Source organism: Canis lupus, chromosome 8 (assembly GCF_011100685.1).
Source record: "Canis lupus familiaris isolate Mischka breed German Shepherd chromosome 8, alternate assembly UU_Cfam_GSD_1.0, whole genome shotgun sequence".
Lineage (NCBI taxonomy): Eukaryota > Metazoa > Chordata > Mammalia > Carnivora > Canidae > Canis > Canis lupus.
The window spans coordinates 46,912,967-46,931,750 of record NC_049229.1 but is presented as its reverse complement, the minus strand read 5'-3'; the positions used below and the strand labels follow the sequence as shown (position 1 = coordinate 46,931,750).

At 47.2% G+C, this 18,784-nt stretch overlaps 2 protein-coding genes across 28 annotated transcripts in view; one reads left to right on the top strand and one right to left on the bottom strand.

The window, feature by feature from the left end:
* The window catches only part of NUMB (NUMB endocytic adaptor protein), a 162,616-nt gene extending 154,630 nt beyond the window's left edge, over nt 1-7,986 (top strand). For 7 of the 15 annotated variants that reach the window (XM_038545196.1, XM_038545202.1, XM_038545200.1 and 4 more), the window contains 4 exons: nt 399-692; nt 2,422-2,571; nt 4,713-4,952; nt 5,889-7,986. In XM_038545196.1, the coding sequence (XP_038401124.1) occupies nt 399-692; nt 2,422-2,571; nt 4,713-4,952; nt 5,889-6,619 (1,415 nt within the window). In that variant the 3' untranslated portion in view covers nt 6,620-7,986. The remainder of the gene's footprint in view (nt 1-398; nt 693-2,421; nt 2,572-4,712; nt 4,953-5,888) is intronic. The other 8 variants (XM_038545205.1, XM_038545204.1, XM_038545203.1 and 5 more) reach the window with 4 other exon arrangements.
* Nucleotides 7,987-8,068: 82 nt separating this feature from the next.
* PAPLN (papilin, proteoglycan like sulfated glycoprotein) overlaps nt 8,069-18,784 on the bottom strand; it is a 34,641-nt gene continuing 23,925 nt past the window's right edge. For 10 of the 13 annotated variants that reach the window (XM_038545184.1, XM_038545188.1, XM_038545187.1 and 7 more), the window contains 7 exons: nt 18,588-18,712; nt 18,204-18,357; nt 17,543-17,680; nt 16,844-16,971; nt 16,621-16,729; nt 14,139-14,305; nt 9,836-10,203 (listed from right to left, as the gene is read on the bottom strand). In XM_038545184.1, coding sequence (XP_038401112.1) covers nt 10,028-10,203; nt 14,139-14,305; nt 16,621-16,729; nt 16,844-16,971; nt 17,543-17,680; nt 18,204-18,357; nt 18,588-18,712 — 997 coding nt within the window. In that variant the 3' untranslated portion in view covers nt 9,836-10,027. Of the gene's footprint in view, nt 10,204-14,138; nt 14,306-16,620; nt 16,730-16,843; nt 16,972-17,542; nt 17,681-18,203; nt 18,386-18,587; nt 18,713-18,784 lie in introns of those variants that run through there. The other 3 variants (XM_038545181.1, XR_005363514.1, XM_038545191.1) reach the window with 3 other exon arrangements.

The window sequence follows — 18,784 nt, the reverse complement described above, 5'->3', positions numbered from 1 at the left end:
AGTCCTCTCTCCCTGCAAAAAACAAGTGAATAAACATTGAAAACTATGAATCATCATTCTTTAAAGGATCTCACATTAAGAGTTCATAAGTGCTGGGTTTGGTTTCTTTTTTTAAAATTTTGGTCAGAGTCAAGTCTTAAGTTATGAATCATTGCATGAGAATCAAAGATCTAATTAAACTTGTGTCTTAGTACATACGCTATGTAACATGTAATAGGATATTAAACCTTTTATTTGTCTGAAACATAGGATATCTGTGCCCTGCTTCTAACCTGTCCTTTAAGAGACCTTGGGAAGGAGATGGGTAAAAGGACTTAGGAGGGTTTTGGGTTCCTTGGCTGTATAAGCTGGAATTATTTAAAGACTGCTAAGGTCCTCTTTTTCTTGATTTTCTTGAGCTGAAACAGATAAGACAGTTGTTGGTTCATCAGTGGCTCCTGGCAACACTGCCCCATCCCCGTCCTCTCCCACCTCTCCCACTTTGGATGCCACTGCCTCTCTGGAGACGAACAATCCTCATGCCATCCCACGCCGGCATGCACCCATTGAACAGCTTGCTCGCCAAGGCTCTTTCCGAGGATTTCCTGCTCTTAGCCAGAAGATGTCACCCTTTAAACGCCAACTGTCCCTGCGCATCAATGAGTTGCCTTCCACTATGCAGAGGAAGACTGATTTCCCCATAAAAAATGCAGGTAATACAGCATCCATCTGACTCACTGGTGCTCTAGCACTGAAGCATTATCATCACTTCCAGTGGAGACACTGACCCATCAAACTAGCCGCCCCCCCTCTCTCTGAGGCTGGTTGATGGTTATATGTATCTTGTGTCATTTCCCACTGGGAGGAAACTAAAGTTCATGGAGGGGGATGTGAATTGTTCATCTCTCTTCAACAAATAGGTAACAGAGCCATGATGGGACTTCCTAGACTGAGCTACCTACCAGGTTTGCAGTTTGTCCTGATGGAAGTATACTACCTCCCAGCCAACCTACTTCAAAACATCAGGGGTCTCGAGTTTCTGTTCTTATTCTACCATTTGGGACCCAACAGAGAATTAATTTAAAAGGCTTTGGAAACACATCTATTCAAATAGCATTACTGTCAGATGTACCAGAAGAAATGGATAAGTGCTCATTGTCCTTGTGGCTGGTTGGCTCCATACAGAGGAAACTCTAAACGGGTTTCCTGTTTAAATCGAAAATCTGTTGTTCATCAGAGACAGTGGGCTTGCTCACACATATTCATTACCTTTCAGAACTGCCACACAGGCCTTTGTGTGGCCCCTGTATGGCTGAGCCAGCCCTGGTAGCTCTATCCTCATCATAAGATCCAGAGCTAAAGTGTCAGATCTGGTCAGTGCTTTTATTGGGCTCTATTTTACTTTGCTCTGAGACACATTGAGCCAGTGCCATAATAGGATACGAGGAAGCTGTGTTTCACTAAGACACTCCCACTGATGGTATATAAAAGTCCAGAGAGTTGAGTTTTTTTGACCAATGGAATTTGACCTATCCAACAGTTGGAGTAGGTGATTACTGAGGGTCTTTCCAGCTCTCAACTCCTGTAAAAACAAACTCCAGGTGCTTTCAGGACCTTGTCTTCAATCTCCCTCAGATGGGAAACAAAAACTATTCTTTTCATAGCTGAGCAAAACAAAGGTTCAGGACACATTATCAGCATTCCTAGTGACCTAGAAGTATCCCAGAGTCAATATTAAGAACAAAGCCTCTGAAGTCCTGCACCTCAGTTTGCTTTTTCATGTTACTACAGTTCATATACTTGCCACTGTGGTGTTTTGGTGGAGGAGTTAGAGTGGGGGTGGGAAGTGGAAGAAGGGACAACGGAAGAGAGAGAATCTTAAGCAGACTTCACACCCAGCATGGAGCCCGATGCAGGGCTCAGTCTCACAACTCTGATATCATGACCTGAGCTAAAACCAAAAGTTGGCTGAGCCACCCAGATGCCCCTATACTTGATACTTTTTGGGGGGGAAAAAAGTGACAACATTGTTGTAGCTTATAGAGAAAAAGAGCTGCCTCTGCTGCTCCTGACTTTAACCCATTTTCTATAGAGTTACTGAGTGGCTCCAGTACTGTACTCAGACCTTGAGAACTAGTTGAAAGACAAGTAGGTTGCAGATGTCTTCCAGAAAGATCTGCTTACTGGCACAAAAAGAGAACACCAAGTTCAGTAGTTTCACACAGGAAAGGAAATAAAGAAATCGGGGGATTGGGAGGGAGGAAGATAGTTCTTAGTATATGAATTGTTGGTATTTTATATCAATTTTTCAAAGCTGCTTTTATAGCTCCACTGGACAGTTGAGACTTTTCCTTTCACAAATAAAGGAATGCATCATAAAATGCCACCTTGTGTCATACTGTGATATTTCAGGATTATTCAGTTTTTCTGTTTGCTTTGCAGTGCCAGAAGTAGAAGGAGAGGCAGAAAGTATCAGCTCCCTGTGCTCACAGATCACCAATGCCTTCAGCACACCCTCTGAGGATCCCTTCTCATCTGCCCCAATGACCAAACCAGTGACCGTGATAGCACCGCAGTCTCCTGCCTTTCAAGGTTGGTGCCCTCTTAGCCTGCTCACTTGTTCTCTTTGAAGCTTGTACTTTTATGGCACAGCTCTCTGACTCTAGGTTGGCATCCTGAGCTTCCCAGGAGCTGGTCAGACCCATTAATTTCCCTGTCTGATAATGTCTCAGATTCATTAATTCCCTTTCCACAATGTTGTTGTGCTTTGTTCCCACTCCTGTTCCCTAGAATGTCTGCATTCATCATTTTGCATGTACCTGTTGTCTTTGATCTCATTCTCCTAGAAGCTTTTGTAGTCCCAACCTACTGCTTTATTTGCCACTTAAGTGTTAAGAATCAGAGTATCCAACTAGTTCTCTAGAAGGAGTAGTCATCAGACTTGGGTCCAGTGTATGCTTTCTTTAGCAGAGTGGTTCTCAACCTGGGACAATTTTGCCTCCCTCAGGGAAAATTTGGCATTCATTGGTGACATTTTTTTGGTGTTAGAGCCTAGGGGTGGTTGCTACTGTCATCTGCATAGAGGCTAGGGATGCTACTAAACATCCTTCAGTGCGTACAATAGCTGCCCTCAACAAAGAATTATCTGGCCCAAGTTAGCAATAGCCCTGGACTCCCCTTGTCTCCATCCTAACACAAGAAGCCCATAAAGAAAAAAGGCACTTCTTTTTGGCTCTTTAGTTCATTTCATCTTCTATAACAAGTGTCCTAAAATTTGCCTTTGTAAAGGCATTGAGTTACTAAAAGTTGTTTTCGTAGATGCCAAGTTCTAGTAGTTGGTATTGACTCTGGAGTCCACAGAGTCTATATATAACTTAAGTTACAGACTTTTAGAATTTGAACTCTTATAATCACCATTTTTTCAGTTCTTCTGAGAAAGAGCTCAGAAGTTTTGCTGTGGAGACAGTACCCTCTTTCTATCAGAGGAAGCTACTACATGGTTTTCCTTCAGAGAGTCTCTTTTTAGAAACAAAAAACATTCATTATAATCATGTGCATCAAGTGGCTTTTTATTTCATCTAACAAATATTTGTAATACCAATAATAGGCATAATTTATTGAGCACTTATTAGCACAGTGCCTGCCACATCGTAGTAAGGACTCATGCATTTTCTCATCTCATTTAATCCCCACAACAACCCTGTGGGTAAGCATCACAGATAAGGAAAATGAGGCTCAGAGAGATTGAATAGATTGCCCATATTGCACAGCCAGGATTTAAACCCGTCTTCCCTGAATATCGTACCTGTTACTTTCTGCTGCCTCTATGCCAATTTACAATGGGATGTACAAAACTGAATAGAACATAGTCTTTTGCCTGCCTTTAAGGGGCTCCCAGTCTGTGGGACTGGCTCCTAGTCTTTTAGACAAGGCCTGGAGTAAATAGTACCAGTGCTGCAAGCATGATTGTCCAGTCTAAGAGGGAGTGATTAAAGCATAGTGCAGCAGACAGTGCCTGCTTATCTGCTCCATACTAAATATGATAGAGAGCTGGGCTAAGGAGTAGAAACTGATGGAATAGATGTCTGGAGTAAAGGAACAAGGGTTAAGAGATTTTAATAAAGAGAGGTAGGTAAGAATAGTAGTATTTTGAGATATTATGAACATTACTAAGGAGAATGAATCTTCAAAAAAGATAAAGTTCTGTAGTGATTTACAAATTTATTAAGCAAATGAAAACATATATCAAGTTTGATTTCTCATTTGTAGTATGAGGATACCAGCCTTATGGGGTTTTTGAGAGAATTAAATAGGATGATGCACACTGAAGTACTGTTAATGTAGTGCCTGGCACATCATAAGGGATTATTATATTTAACCCATTGTTATTACTTTTCGCATAATTTGATCTTTTTGGAAAAGTGGTAAGAGAAGGAAATGCTTTATATAAGTCATTATGCCAAAAGTTAAACTATATCTAGAATAGATTTTTGCTGCTTGTAAGACAAAGCAACTCTGTTCAACTTAATTGGAAATTGTTTTTCTAGGTTTCATTCCCTCTCTCACTGTACACATACTTTCCTACAACAGTCATTTGACTTTTTTTTTTTAAATCAGTATAGCTATTTTAATTACAAACTCTAATTCCCTCTTTGCCAAAAGGTTTGTGTATCCGTTTGCAAGATGGCATGGTTATCCCAACACCAACTTTTCTGTCTTATCTGTTCCACCAGTATCACACATTGGCCTGACTGACCCAGCTCCAGGGGGTCACCTGTCCACCCTGCATGAATTAACTCCATCGATGTTGTCTGCTCCCATTGTAGCTAATGGCACTGACTCAGCCTTCCATGTGCTTGCTGCTAAGCCAGCCCATACTGCTCTAGCACCCGTAGCAATGCCTGTGCGTGAAACCAACCCTTGGGCCCATGCCCCTGATGCTGTTAACAAGGGAATTGCAGCCACACATTCGGGTAAGGTGGCCATGGATGGTGGTGAGGATTCTGGGATCAGATGAGTGACGCCGATTCAGAAATCAGCCATTTACTGAGTGGGAACCTGGCAGGAATCCTTTCAGGAACAGTATGTTCCCTCCTGGAAATATACCACTATTAGGAAAGGATGGCAAAGGAGAGGAACTTGAAAGATTAGATTGATAGTTCTTAGGACTATGGAATAGAGACACCCCTGGAGCATTCATAAAATACATATTCCTGGGCCCTGCCCTAGGTCAACCACTGAATTTGGAGATCTGTGGACATGCTCATAGCAAAGGTGTGGGGGGGGGGGGGGGCGGGGAATCTTCCTCCTTACTCTGGCAGGCCTACAGAAAGGGCTGCCAAAAACACTTCATTTTTGCTTTTCTGTACTTTCTGGTTTTTCTATAGTGAACATTTGTTAACTATAAAATCAAAACAAATTTTAAATAGTAAGGGAGGCAGTTCACCTGAAAGATAACATGTGTCTTGAAGTGAGACAGGGCCATGAGGTACAGCACCAAGTCAGTGGTTATTTTTGTATTCTGTTAGAGCAGAAGATGAATCACCTTGGGCCCTTTATTAGAGCATGTGCAAGCTGGCTTCTATATCATGGAGGAGTCACAACAGTAGGAAAGGGTTTCTGATGCCAGCCGGCTGCCTTCATTCCATGCAGTCTATCTAGATAGCTCCCTAGCGTGACTGAGACAGCACCATGATCTTACAGGTTCCCTTTGTCCTAAAACAAAACCTCCTCGATTGGTAATAGAGACTTTTCTCCCACCTGCCAGAACCACAGAGTATCCCATTAGGGGAACTTGTTCCACATATTAGGATCATTCAAGTTACATAACCTGTAACAAGGTTATCAGGTAAGGAAAGAAGCCCCTAAAGACTGATTCTTTTGTGTCTCTCCATCTTTTTCGTTCCCAGGGACTGAGTGGGGTCAGTCTTCTGGTGCTGCATCTCCAGGTCTCTTCCAGGCTGGTCACAGACGCACTCCCTCTGAGGCTGACCGCTGGTTAGAAGAGGTGTCCAAGAGTGTCCGGGCCCAGCAGCCCCAGGCCTCATCTGTTCCTCTGCAGCCAGTTCTCCAGCCTCCTCCACCCACTGCCATTACCCAACCAGCGCCGCCTTTCCAAGGGAATGCATTCCTTACCTCTCAGCCTGTGCCAGTGGGTGTGGTCCCACCTCTGCAGCCAGCCTTTGTCCCTACCCAGTCCTATCCTGTGGCCAATGGGCTGCCCTATCCAGCCCCTAATGTGCCTGTAGTGGGCATCACTCCCTCCCAGATGGTAGCCAATGTGTTTGGCACTGCAGGCCACCCTCAGGCCAGCCAGCCCCAGGCCGCCCACCCCCATCAGTCTCCCAGCCTGGTCAAGCAGCAGACATTCCCTCAGTATGAGACAGGCAGTGCTACTGCCAGTCCCTTCTTTAAGCCGCCTGCTCAGCACCTCAACGGTTCTGCAGCTTTCAATGGTGTAGACGATGGCAGGTTGGCCTCAGGAGATAAGCACACAGAGGTTCCTGCAGGCACCTTCCCAGTGGATCCTTTTGAAGCCCAGTGGGCTGCATTAGAAAGCAAGTCCAAGCAGCGTACTAATCCCTCTCCCACCAACCCTTTCTCCAGTGACTTACAGAAGACATTTGAAATTGAACTTTAGGCAGTCTCTATGGCTTATGTATTTTGTCTGTACTTAGGCAAGGGCAAGGGCAGAGGTCAAAGGAGCAAGGGAACTTTGTGTTCCCAATCAGTATACTTTTCACTAATCTCAAAGGTCCCAAGGAGCGTGTCCAGGCACAGAGTGCTATGAGAGGTGATTTTTTAAAAAATCGGAAAAAACATTCCTAGAGAAGAGTTGTCTTTGCAGTTAGGCTAAAGAAGTCAGAGAAATGTTGCCCTCTGCCCCCTTCCTCCCTCGGCCTCTTACAAATCTCTGGCAACAGAGAGGCAGAAGTATCTGAACAGGAATCTATTCAAAGCACATTTACTGGAATATAAAACACAACGGGAAGCAAAACAATCTCCCTTTGTTTTACAGGCCATTCACCTGGCGCCTCTCAATACTGGCCTGTCTTAGAGATCAAGAGCATGGTGGCCTGTGCTTGGGCTGGGGACAAGAGGCAGGCTATGCCACCAGAATTCCCGGGAGGGCACATCAGCAGCCCAACAGAGCTATATTTTAGGGGTAAAGTTGAGCTTCCACTTTGAGTAAGAATAAATATTATAAATATATATCAAAAAAAGCCAAAATCTTTATTTTTATGCATTTAGAATATTTTAAATAGTTCTCAATATTAAAAACTTGTATGAGTTGTAAGTAATCTTGCCAAAGGTAAAAGGGTTAGCTGTAAGAAATTGTACATAAGATTGATTTATCAGTGATGCCTATTGAGTTGGAGAGAGGAAAGGTTGGGAGTTGTAGATGGGATCCCTAGCTTATTTGGTATCATTCATTGTAAGTAGCACATTGCAGCAACAATCATGCATATGACCAATACAGTCACTAGGTTGTAGTTTTAAAGAAAATGAAAGAGCAGTATTGTCCTGGTTTTAAACCTGTGATGAAATTCTATTGTCTTTATTTTAATAGAATCCATCTAAATACACTCTATAGAGAATATGAATTTTCATATACTGCTGTTCATGTTAATCCTCTGTTTTAACACTAAGGTGACAATGACACAATCATATCCATCGACGGGAGCACAGGTTACTGTGTTGGTTTGTCGTGTGGGTCTTGGTGGGTTTTATTTTGTCCTTTAGGTTTTGTTCTCACAAGTTTTGTGGGGATGGAGATTCTAGTTTTATTAGCTGTGTGTCCATCTGTCTCCCCACTGTGGTGAGCAGAACATCCTGTTGCCAGTTGCAGCCACTTGACCTCTGGCAACAACGGGAGATCCCATCTCATTTTTACTTTTGAACGTTGGCCTTACAATCAAATGTAAGTTATATATATTTGTACTGATGAGAATTTATAATCTGCTTTAACAAAAATAAATGTTCGTGGTAGAAGCTTTTGCCCTTGGAGGGCTGGTCTTTCCCCTTTATTAGCAAATGTGTCTTCGTTCTTTTTAGTCTGCTCCATTCTGCTGCTACTACAGAACTCTGGTTTGGTGGCTAGAAAGTCTTTTATTGGGACTAATATATTCTTTTTTTTATTGAAGTAGAATTGGCATACAGTGTTATAGTTTCAGGTGTACAATATATTGATCAAGCAATTCTATACATTACACAGTGCTCACCACCGTGTGGTCACCATTTGTCACCATACATGTTGTTACAATATTATTGACTATTTTCCCTATGTTATACTTTTCATCTCCGTGACTTATAACTGGGAGATTGTACCACTGGATTAATCCCCTTCATATATTTTGCCCATTGGGACTGGTATATTCTTAAAATTCACATTTGTATTTATACTTTAGGCTTTGGTTGAACCTAAGTATATCTCTGATGTCAGTTTCTGGTTGCTCAAAGTGTGGTCTGGAACAGGAGCATGGACTGCACCTAGGAGCGGAGTAGAGGTACAGAATCTCAGTCCTATCCCTCCGCACCCCCAGCCTCATAATCAGAAAACACCCTGGAACAAGCTTCACCTTCTGAAAGGCCCTGCTGGAGCAGTGAGTCTCAGCCTTGGATACATACTAGAATCACCTGGGGAGCTTTCAAAATTCTCCTGCCAGTCCATAAACCAGACTGATTAAATCAAAGGGGGGGGGGGGTGCTGGTTGTTTTTTCTTAAAAAAACTTCCAGTATGGGAGAGGGTTGAGAACCACTGGTCTAGCTTAAGTGTTCCTTTTCCCTCTATTCTCTGACTAGTTCTGAGAAGAGCTAGCTAACCTCAAACTTACCTCATGAATGATGTTGCCAATTGGGGAGAACTGGGGAGTCCAAGAAAGTAGCCCTTAGTTTGCTGGTATAGCAAAACCAGCCATGGTAAATGAAAGGGGATCCTCCTCTGTCATTTTTTTAAACAGAAAGAAAAAAATACCTCTGCTGCTAACCCAGGTTTCCTGTGTTGAATAAGAGGTAGACCAAGAAGTATCACTCAACCATGATGCAGTGTGTCTCTTTTCCAGCCAGTGTGCTAGTAATGAAAGTCAGCTTTCCCTGTAATGCCTGTCTCCTGTGTCCCAAATTGATCTGTCACAGGCCCAGTCAGTCCTCTAGATGCAGAAGGTTAAAGGGGAAAGGGACCTGGAAGCTCATTGAATCCATACCTCTTGTTTAGAAGCGAGGATCTGGAGGTTCTGAGAGATGGAGGAGGACTTCTTCCAACTCAAACCACTACTGAAACCATTGCTCCCCTACCCTGCTGATGCCTGTTTTTAATTGTCTGGTTTTTAGCTGGCAGCAAATGTTTTGCCTCACAGGTTCCTGCTTGGGGAAGAGAGGCCCCCAGCTGGTCAGTGTACATAGCAGGTATGTCAGCTTATCAGGTGATCCTCGTAAGCAGGCTCTGCATGGTGGCCTCAGGATGAGGGATTCAGGCACCAGCTACCTGATGAAAATAAGGAGCTCTCCTAGTTCTGTCATGCTCATGTGACCAGCTGCTGCTTCTTCATCCCACATCCTGTACTGGGCCTTATGTATCCTATTCCACTTTAGCAAGAGCTCTGTACATACAGATGAGAGTTGAAGCTGACTGCTATACTACCTGAAAGGGTGAGGTTGACTAGAGCTATGGACCATTGTTTGACCCTGGATGAGATGGGAGTTCTAGCAAAGACAAATTGCCTGACACGGCAGGAATTAGTGTGTCCCATGTGAGATACATGTTAATTTTAAAACCATTACACAGCTCCCGACCCAGTTTAAATGAAGTGAGAACCCTAGTAGCTTGTTTTAGAACACAGTGAACTGATCCTGTATAACAGATTATAGAGGGAAGCCATAAGGGTGTCCTTCTTCAAGCAGATTCATCTTGACAGCTGCCTAAAATGTTAGGGGGAGAGGTGGTGAGGTGCAGTGGGCTCAAAGGGTCCATTCTCCAGACGACAGATCCTTTGCTAGCCAGAGACCATAGACGGAGAGTTGTTTCAGGACCAGGGCTGGAGCTAGCCTTCATCCCTGCTGCCAGATGGGCTGAACGTGAGGCTGGAAGTGAGAGCAGCTTGCACAGCAGAAGCTAGAGTAATACTCATTGCCACAGAGCTGGGCTTGCAGGATCAAATCACAGTTGGCCAGCTCAGGCTGATCCACACACTCCCTTCTGAGGTCCCTGGGTTGGGCCTGCAGTGCTGCAGAAACAACAGGGAGACAAAAAGGGTAAGGAAGCTCTGTGCACTGAAAAGTCCCACCTACCCTTTCTCTGCCTTAAGAGGAAAACAACACTAGAAGTTCCAGATTCCCCAAAAGTACAGTTACTCTATACCCTTCTTTTAACCCCTGTGTGTATACCCCACCCCCACTGTGGGCCTCATCTGGGCATGCAGTGGGCCTCAGCCCAGACTCAAGGAGTGGCTGACGGCATGATTCCACAGCTCTTGAAGCTGACTCCCAACCCTTGCTATTGTGACCTGAAGAGCTGGCAATTGCCTTAGCCCCTGGATGGAGAAGGGATGGTGTGGGATCAGCCCTAAGTAAAATATTGAGTTGGCTAGAGCTGTCCTGGTTCTCTCTCACTGCCGATTTCCTCCAATCTCAAAAATTTTGTGCTAGGGTACCTGGTGGTTAAGCATCTGCCTTTGGCTCAGGGCGTGATCCAGCAGTCCCAGGATCAAGTCCCACATCAGGCTCCCTGCAGGGATCCTGCTTCTCCCTCTCCCTATGTCTCTGCTCCTTGCTCTCTGTGCCTCTCATGAATGAATAAATAAAAATCTTTAATTAAAAAGGAAAAAAGTTTTGTGCCTTCAATGACTGCAGTTTATCTCAGTCACTTAGTTCCCATCTTCCCAATTTTCCCAGAGCAAGCAAGCATTAGGCAAGGTGATTAGGAAGTTATGTGTGTTAGGAGGTGATTAGTGTTATGAGCTATGGCTCTAACACTGCAATAAGCACAAAATGCTGGCTGCTGCCCCCTCTGTGCTGGGAGCTTCGGTAACTTCGCCATTGAGAGGGGCACCTGGCTGGCTCGCTTGGTAGAGCAAGTGACTCTCAAACTGAGGTTTGGCAGTTTGAGCCCCACAGTGGGTGTAGAGATGTAAAAAAAATCCCTGTGAGTGTTTCATGCCACTGCCTCATCTTAGGAGTGCAAGTGGTATCATCTAGTTAACTTTCCTTTTCTTTCTGGAAGGGCCTTTTCTGGCTTACCTTGGCTTAGGCCTGAATAACACCTTCCCTAAAGTCAGACCTCATGGGGCTTGTCTTCCTCTCCTTTCCCCCTGCTTCCTCCCAAAATACAACTAAAAGACGATACCTGAGTAGGGAATGACTCTATATATGGGTTTGGGAGATCAGGATAACTGCAGCTTACCCTTGAACAATAGGGATTTGAATTGCAAGAATCCATGTGATTTTTTTCACTAAATACTGTACTATAAATGTATTTTCCTTATGATTTTTTTTAAATCTTAAATTCCTTATGATTTTTTAAAAGAGATTTTATTCATTTATTCATGAGAGAGAGGCAGAGAGAGAAGCAGGCTCCCCACAAGGAGCCCAATGTGGGACTCGATCCTAGGGTTCCAGGGTCACGCCCTGAGCCAAAGGCTGACACTCAACCACTGAAGCCACCCAGGCGTCCCCTCCTTATGACTTTCTTAACATTTTGTCTAGCTTACTTTGCCGTAAGAACACAGTATATAATACATAAACAATATATGCTAACTATGTTATCAGTAGGGCTTTAATCAACCGGCTATTCCTAAAGGTTTTGGGGAGTCAGTTACATTTGGGTCTTTGCACAGAGGGTTGGCACCACTAATCCCTGCATTGCTCAAGGGTTAGTTGTACCTACATTTTCATAAATAGCAAGCCAATTATACATAATTTTTTTTAAAAAAATCAAGGTGTCATAGGGCTGAGCATGGTGGTTAAGTTGTACACCAGCTCTGGAGCCAGACTGCCTGGGCTCAGTCTTGGCTCTCTTCCTTCCCAGCTGGGTGACTTTGGGCATGTTATTTAAGCTCTGTGCCTGTGTTTCTTCACCTGAAATGGAGATGGGAGCAGCATGTTGGGCACACACTGACCATGGCTAAACTGTGTTTTGCTCCGTAGCCTCATTCCCTCTCATTCAAAAAAGCGAGGCCCCCCCTCCCCAAAAAAAAGCGAGCCCCTGTGTTTTATCCCCGCAGTATTTTCTGTTTCTCACCCCAGTCTTTTAGGCAAGAAGGTTGGGAGGTCCTCAACAGAAGTATGTCCCTTACACCAGAGCATGACTAACTCCAGGCCCCTTTACCCTGACGCTAATGCCAGTATGCCATCAGATCACCAGCAGGGCAAAGTGAGGCAGCCTCAAGCACTGAAACCCTACAAAAAGCATAATTGGTGAGAGCAGAAGTCTGCAGCCTAATCAATAGAATGAATACAAAGAGAGGAGAGAAACTGCTCTAGTCAAGAGAGGTGCGCACAAAATATCGAAGATTAACAGTATTCATCCAGCAGAGGGCAGGATGAATGACTCCCACCATATGTGTCCTGTTCAGGAGGCAGGTTATGTCAGACCATTTCAGCTTGAGACCACACATCAGTAGGAGCCCCACACACTTAGCCATCAAACAAGTTTCTGATTATAATTTGGCTTCCCATGTAGACATGTCTGCAACTAGTCACAAACAAGAACACCTGGGTCCTCTGACAGCTCACTCTCTTTCTCACATAAATCCACATTCTGGTTTGTCTCAAGTCTTGTTAAGTTTGGTTGGTACATAGACAAAAGATCCATTTGCTGGCCATGATGGAGGCAAAAAATGGCCCCTGCAATATAGAGCTTTTGCGAAGGTAATGCCTTCATGCACACAATGCACTCAAGTCACCAAGCCTGAGCACCTCATGATGTCAAGCACTGAGGTGAGCCCTGGGGACTCGAGTCCCAGTGGCTGTCCTAAGGAGCTCAGAAACTGGAAGCCTCCGTGTCAGTCGGATTCACTAAGCAACATTTCCATCCCGGAGCATCAGCCTCTAGCGCTGGCTGGCAAGTTCCCATCTTAAGCATAGTAGGCAGGAGGCAGCCAGGCCCAATACCCTTTGTTATAACAGTGCTCCTGGTGTGGTGCTGCAGCCCTGACTGTTGTGAACAGCCCAGGAAGGGTCCTGGTGCCCTCCCCCATAAGTCTGTTTCAGGCCTCATGAGAATCGGCTGCTCAGCCCAGATCAAGGACACATGGAAGGGCAGGCTGGGCATAGGGCAGGGCAGGTCTTCCTCTCCCCCTTGCCCTCTGGCTGAAGTGAATACAGAGGTCTTGTGAATCCAACGTTAAACCACAGTCTGTCTTACTGATTCTGAGATAATGCTGATTTTCACACTTTAAGATGGTGTTATTGAACAGATATAGCAGCATATTTCTCTTAGTGGTATGAAACTATTTTACAATATGGTACTTAGGGTCACTGAAATATAACTCCGAGCAAGAGCTGGAAAACATAAATTATCAAACTACTGACTAATGCAGGTAAAATTCTGTCCAGTTAAGGTATAATCATTTAAGGAAAAAAATATTAAATATGAGGAGTAGGGTCTAGACCCAGCTTAGCACCTAAATTGCTGTGACTTGTGGAAACATCACGGAAGGTTTCTGGATTCTGTCCCATTTGTAAGCTGGTGATACTAATCCCTACTCTTTCCTTTCTGGGTTTATATGGTCAAAGGGGCCATAAAGACACTTTTCAATCATAGGACCATATTTTGCCACCCTGGTTAGAATGGACAAATTTAATGGTCCTGCCTTAAGTATTATACTGAAATTCCAGTCCATCCTATTTCTCAAAATCAGTAAGCCTAAATGATATTTGACATCACCTATCAAGCTGTTACCAGATGCCCATCATCAGCACGATCTCCTTCACCCTCACCACAGCCCTCTCAAGGTGTGGAGTAGCCCAGCTGCATGTGCAAGCAGAGAGAGAGGCTCAGGAAGGTTGAGCCCCTTGCCACAGGTGACACTACCAGGAATAGGCAGAGTGATTCAGGACTCAGACTGGAGTCCCTTGAACCACAGACCCTGCACTCCCCTGTCCAGCGCAGCAAAAACCCAGCTCTGAGAAACAAGCCAAGTCCCTGGAGTGGGCCTCTTACCCGGCGGGACCACCTTCACCTCGGTGCTGCGGCTGACAGCCTGGCTTCCACGGTAGGCACTACATGTGTAGGAACCCTCGTCTCCGGCCCGCAGGTTATGGATCAGCAGTGTGCCATCTGGGGACTGGTGAACACGATGCCCATCAGCCCGCACTGGCAGCCCGTTCCTGGAGGGGAGAGGACGCTGGAAGAACCATCCAAGGCCTCTGGTCTTCAGGGGCCCAGGAGACCAAAGGAGGAGGTCACCACTGTGGGCAAACAGATGACCCTCACCTCAAAGATATGGGTCAGGATGACAAAAAAAAAAAAACAAAAAAAAAACATTATCAGAGCAAAATAACTCAGAAGTAAGGTGAACTCACCCCAACTAAGCACACTGACCTAAGTTATTGTGAATTTGCCTCTTATCCACAAAGGAACCCTGCTCTTGCCTTCCATCAACAAAGATCGTTTAAGCAACCGTGAGAAGCCAGGCCCTCTGCTTAGGTGAAGGACATAAGCGCTCCCTGCCTTGAGGGCACTGGGGTGGGGTATGGTGTTGAGGGTATTAAGGATGTTGATGAGCGCCTTCCCTGAGGAAGACCTAGCTGAGACCTGACTGGAGGACAAGGAGGAGCGGCTGGCTGGTGAAAGGGAGAACAAAGGGACTTGCAAGCTCAACAGTAGGCCATGGTGAGAGCAGGGAGGGAAGTGGACACAGCCTAGACAGGAGTTTGGCCTGGACCCTGGAGTGAACAGAGGGGTGGTGAGCTAAGCAGGACAAAGTATGTGCCCTTGGAAAAGTTCACTGATGGGCGAGGACAGCCTGAAAGCAGAAGGCAGGAGAGTGGCTCCCGCAGAAGGGCACACATGGATGAGGGTCAGGTGTGCAAGGCGGGAGGAGAAGAAATAAAGGACAGAGGTTCCTCACTTGGGTTACTGGGTAATAGTGGTGCCCCTCCACCATGCAGAGATCCAGAGCAGGAAGATGGCCAAATGGTGAATGTTCTTTTAACACCATTTTGCATCTTGGGTGCCCATGAGATACCAGGAGGTGTTGGATTTGAGGTCTAGACCCAGATAATGTAGCAGCACTGGATGGTTCTGGAAATCGCATGCCAACGAGGTTACCCAAGGCGAAGCTGGACTAGCCAAGGACCAAAGACAGACTCTGAGGTGCACCAGCCTCTGAGGGTTTGGTGTGAGATGATGAGCCAGCCAGGAAAACAGAAGCAGCCAGAGAAAGAGGAAGAACAGTAGAAGGCCATAGTTTCCTGGAGCTGAGGGAGCATGTCAGGAGATGCAAGTGGTCAGTGGAAGAACACTGCAGATTGTGTGGGGACTGAGATAGGTCCAGAGGATTTAGGAGCCAGGCAGTATCCCTGGAGCGGGGTGGATGTGCACCCCTCTGCTAGGGCTGAACTGTGAGTAGGGAGGTGGACAGGTGGAGACAACCACTATGAACAGCCATGAGGGGGAGATGCCATGTGAGGCCAGAGTTTGCAGGGCCATGCAGGGTCAGAGGAGGGTGTCTTCTATGTTTTGCTTTGACAAGAGGAGTTCTGGGCACATCTGCCGCTGGGAAGATCAAGGAGAGGCAAAGTTAAAGATACAGGCCTGCTAGAATCATCAGAGGTCGGACCTGATCAGGGATGCATGGAGCGCAGCTGCTGAGAAGCCTACAGAGACTTCTGGCCGCCCTCCCCTGGCGTCACAGCCCCATCACCTCCCTCCTGTGAGCACAGGCCCCTTCCCTAACATCTCCAATACTCACCTTTGAGACTTGGTCAAGAACATCCTTCCCCTCCTCTGCCTTCATATATGGCCACCCCTTCCTTGATTGTCCCAGATAGGAGGCAGCCTCAGTTCTCTTTGCACAGATAGCACTGAACGCAGGGGACACTGGGCTATCTCCTGCCTGGGACTATCTGGGCGGCTCAGATCACACCAAGATCCCCAGAGCCTAGGCTATTCCTGACACATGGCAAGGAGGAAGGAGGCAAAAAAATGCTGAAAGAATGAATTAATAAAAGAGCAACTGATCTGGGATAAAAGACCACTGAAGTCCCCAAAGCTGAGTATAGCCCAGTGGTTCCCAACCCCAGGGGGAGATCGTACCACCCAGGGCACATTAAAAAGCGTCTCCATATATTGTCAATTGTCATGACTTGGGAGGGAGTCCTACTGGCATCTAGTGGGTAGATGGTCTGGATGCCACTAAACATCCTAGAACACACAGGACAGCCCCAACAACCAAAATTATCCAGTCTGAAATGTCAATAGTGCTGTTGAGAAACTGGCGTAGCCCAACCAACAGAGAGCAGTCCTATGGGGCCTCGTGGTATAGGGAAGGGGGTGCTGGAGCCCCTTCCCCTGGAGGCAGGGGCTGAAGAATGAAGGATGGGAGCCGCAATATCCCTGCAGAAAGGCGGGCCACCTCTCTGGCCTGTACAGCCTCAGGTGGAAGGGTCTGAAGGCCAGACCTGTGTGGAGAGCACCTTACCTGGACCATCTGATGTTTACACTTTCTCCTGTCACCACACACAGCAGCCTGGCCGTGTCACCCTCTGGCACCATCATAGTAGAAGGCAGCTCTGTGATGGTCAGCTCCCCTAGGCCCAAGGAGGAAGCACCATCAGCCACTCGCCAACCCTGCCCTGCCTGTGCCATCTGACCTCCGAGGCCATGAACCCCACTAAGCCTTCTGCTCAGGGCTGCCACCTTACCCAGAACTCTGAGCTGGACCCATCTCTGGGCTCGGTTCTGCCCACTGAAAGCAACACAGGCATAGAAGCCAGCATCCTCCACAGCCACGTGGCTGATGACCAGAGAGCCATCGGGCTGTAGCTCATGTCTAGGAACAAAGGACAGTCAGGTGGCTCCATCCTTAGGGGGGGGCTTGCAGGGTCTTCCTTTCCTTGGGGAGGGCCTGAGCAGCCCCTACTGTTCAATGGGGTCTGAGCAAAGGGCCGTCTAACCTTAGGCCCTGAGGTCTTCCTGCCAACACTCTCGTTTACTTGGAGGTGCCTGACTTTTAAGCCTGGCAATAAAAAAAATCATTTCAAGTTTCCAGATACAAAATAATTCTGGTCTGGGTTTCTAGTTCTTGCTACACTCATTCAGGAGGTTCAAATCATGGTTCTGCCACTTAGATGCTGTGTGGTGTTAAGCTCCTGTGTGTAAAATGGGGATAAAAAAGCATCTACCTCAGCGTGGCTCTTCTGCAGATTGTACGATGGAGAACAAGCCTCCAAGGCTTGTTCAAGGTACAATAAATGTTATTATTACAGCCAGAAATGGGTCTGCCTCCCTTTCATCCCTCAGCCATCACCTATTCCTAGCTGGCCCATTACTTCCCCAAGGCCAGCACAGGGTGAGGGGCTGGAGGTGGGACAGGAGGGGTAAGAGAGGAGCTGCACACAAACCTGGGGGAAGAGAGGGGCTGCCCATCTCTCTGCCACTCAATGGCTGGGGGTGGGAAGCCCTCAGCACGGCAGGTCAACTGGATCCGCTGGCCTGGTTGGGCGTCCACCACCCCAGGTTGGTTCTTGTCCAGAAGCAGCCTGCAGGACAAGCACCCCACAGCCATGAGGGGAGCCCTCTGCCCAAGCCCATGGCCCCCTTCTCTCCTGCAGCCAGATTCAGCTTCCTAGAAGAGCTGCTTTGTTCTGGTCAGGACCACCAATAACTAAAAGCCAATCTGAAAGCCACCTCCGGCTTTCTCACCTTCCTCACCGCCTGCCTCCATGACCCCAGAATCTTGACTGTCACCTCCCTGCCCCATACATCTGCTCCTAGGTCCTTGACTTGGGCCCTGCAGCCCTCTGCAGCCCCTCTATGAATCGTTCAAGGCCACCTCAGGCCCTCTGGCTCCTGTGTGCTTCCTTCCCCTCAGCTCCTGACCATCCTCAACTGTTTGGGGAGGGGAAGAAGTTTCCCCTTCCTCCTAAGAGGCCACGCTCAGGGAGCCATGTTTCTCTTGTCCTCACTGGGCAGAACCCTGTGACCCACCCACCCTCCCTCCCTCCCTTTCACCGAGACCCCCTCCAAATAGGGTAGGCTGAGAACAAGCAGTCATGCTGTTACCTGGTCATGGGCCGAGGCCGCAAGGAAGAGATGGCCCCTAGGCCCCCCATGTCCTCCACAAGGCTGGGGTCCCGAGGACTGTGGCCCTGGGCTGGGTCCCTGGTCTGAGGGAAGTGCCTTGGCTCAGCCTCAGACAATACGGCCACATCACCCCCTGTCGTGAGGCCAGGAGAAGGAGTGAGCTGTGGGGACAATGGGGTGGAAGGAAGGGTGGGCCATGAGGCTGGCCAGGGGCGGGTAGAAAAAATGAGTGCCACAAGGGGCAAGACCTCCACCTCAGCCCAACTGGAGCACACGGTGCCTGCCACCAGGAAGGGCCCCTCCAGTGTGGGAGCACCCTGCTCAGGCCCTCCCAGCCACTGGGGGCGGGGTGGGGGCAGAGACCTGTGACATGAAGCTGGATCTTCTGAGAGTCATGGCCTGGCCTGCTGCTGCCACAGCTATAGGTGCCAGCGTCCTCTGCCCACAGGGGACTGATGATCAGGGAGCCATCAGGCTGCAGCTTGTGCCTGAGTGAGGAGGTGACAGGCCTGAGCTTTGGGCTCCTGAGGACAATAAGCCCAGCCCACCTCAGGCCCCAG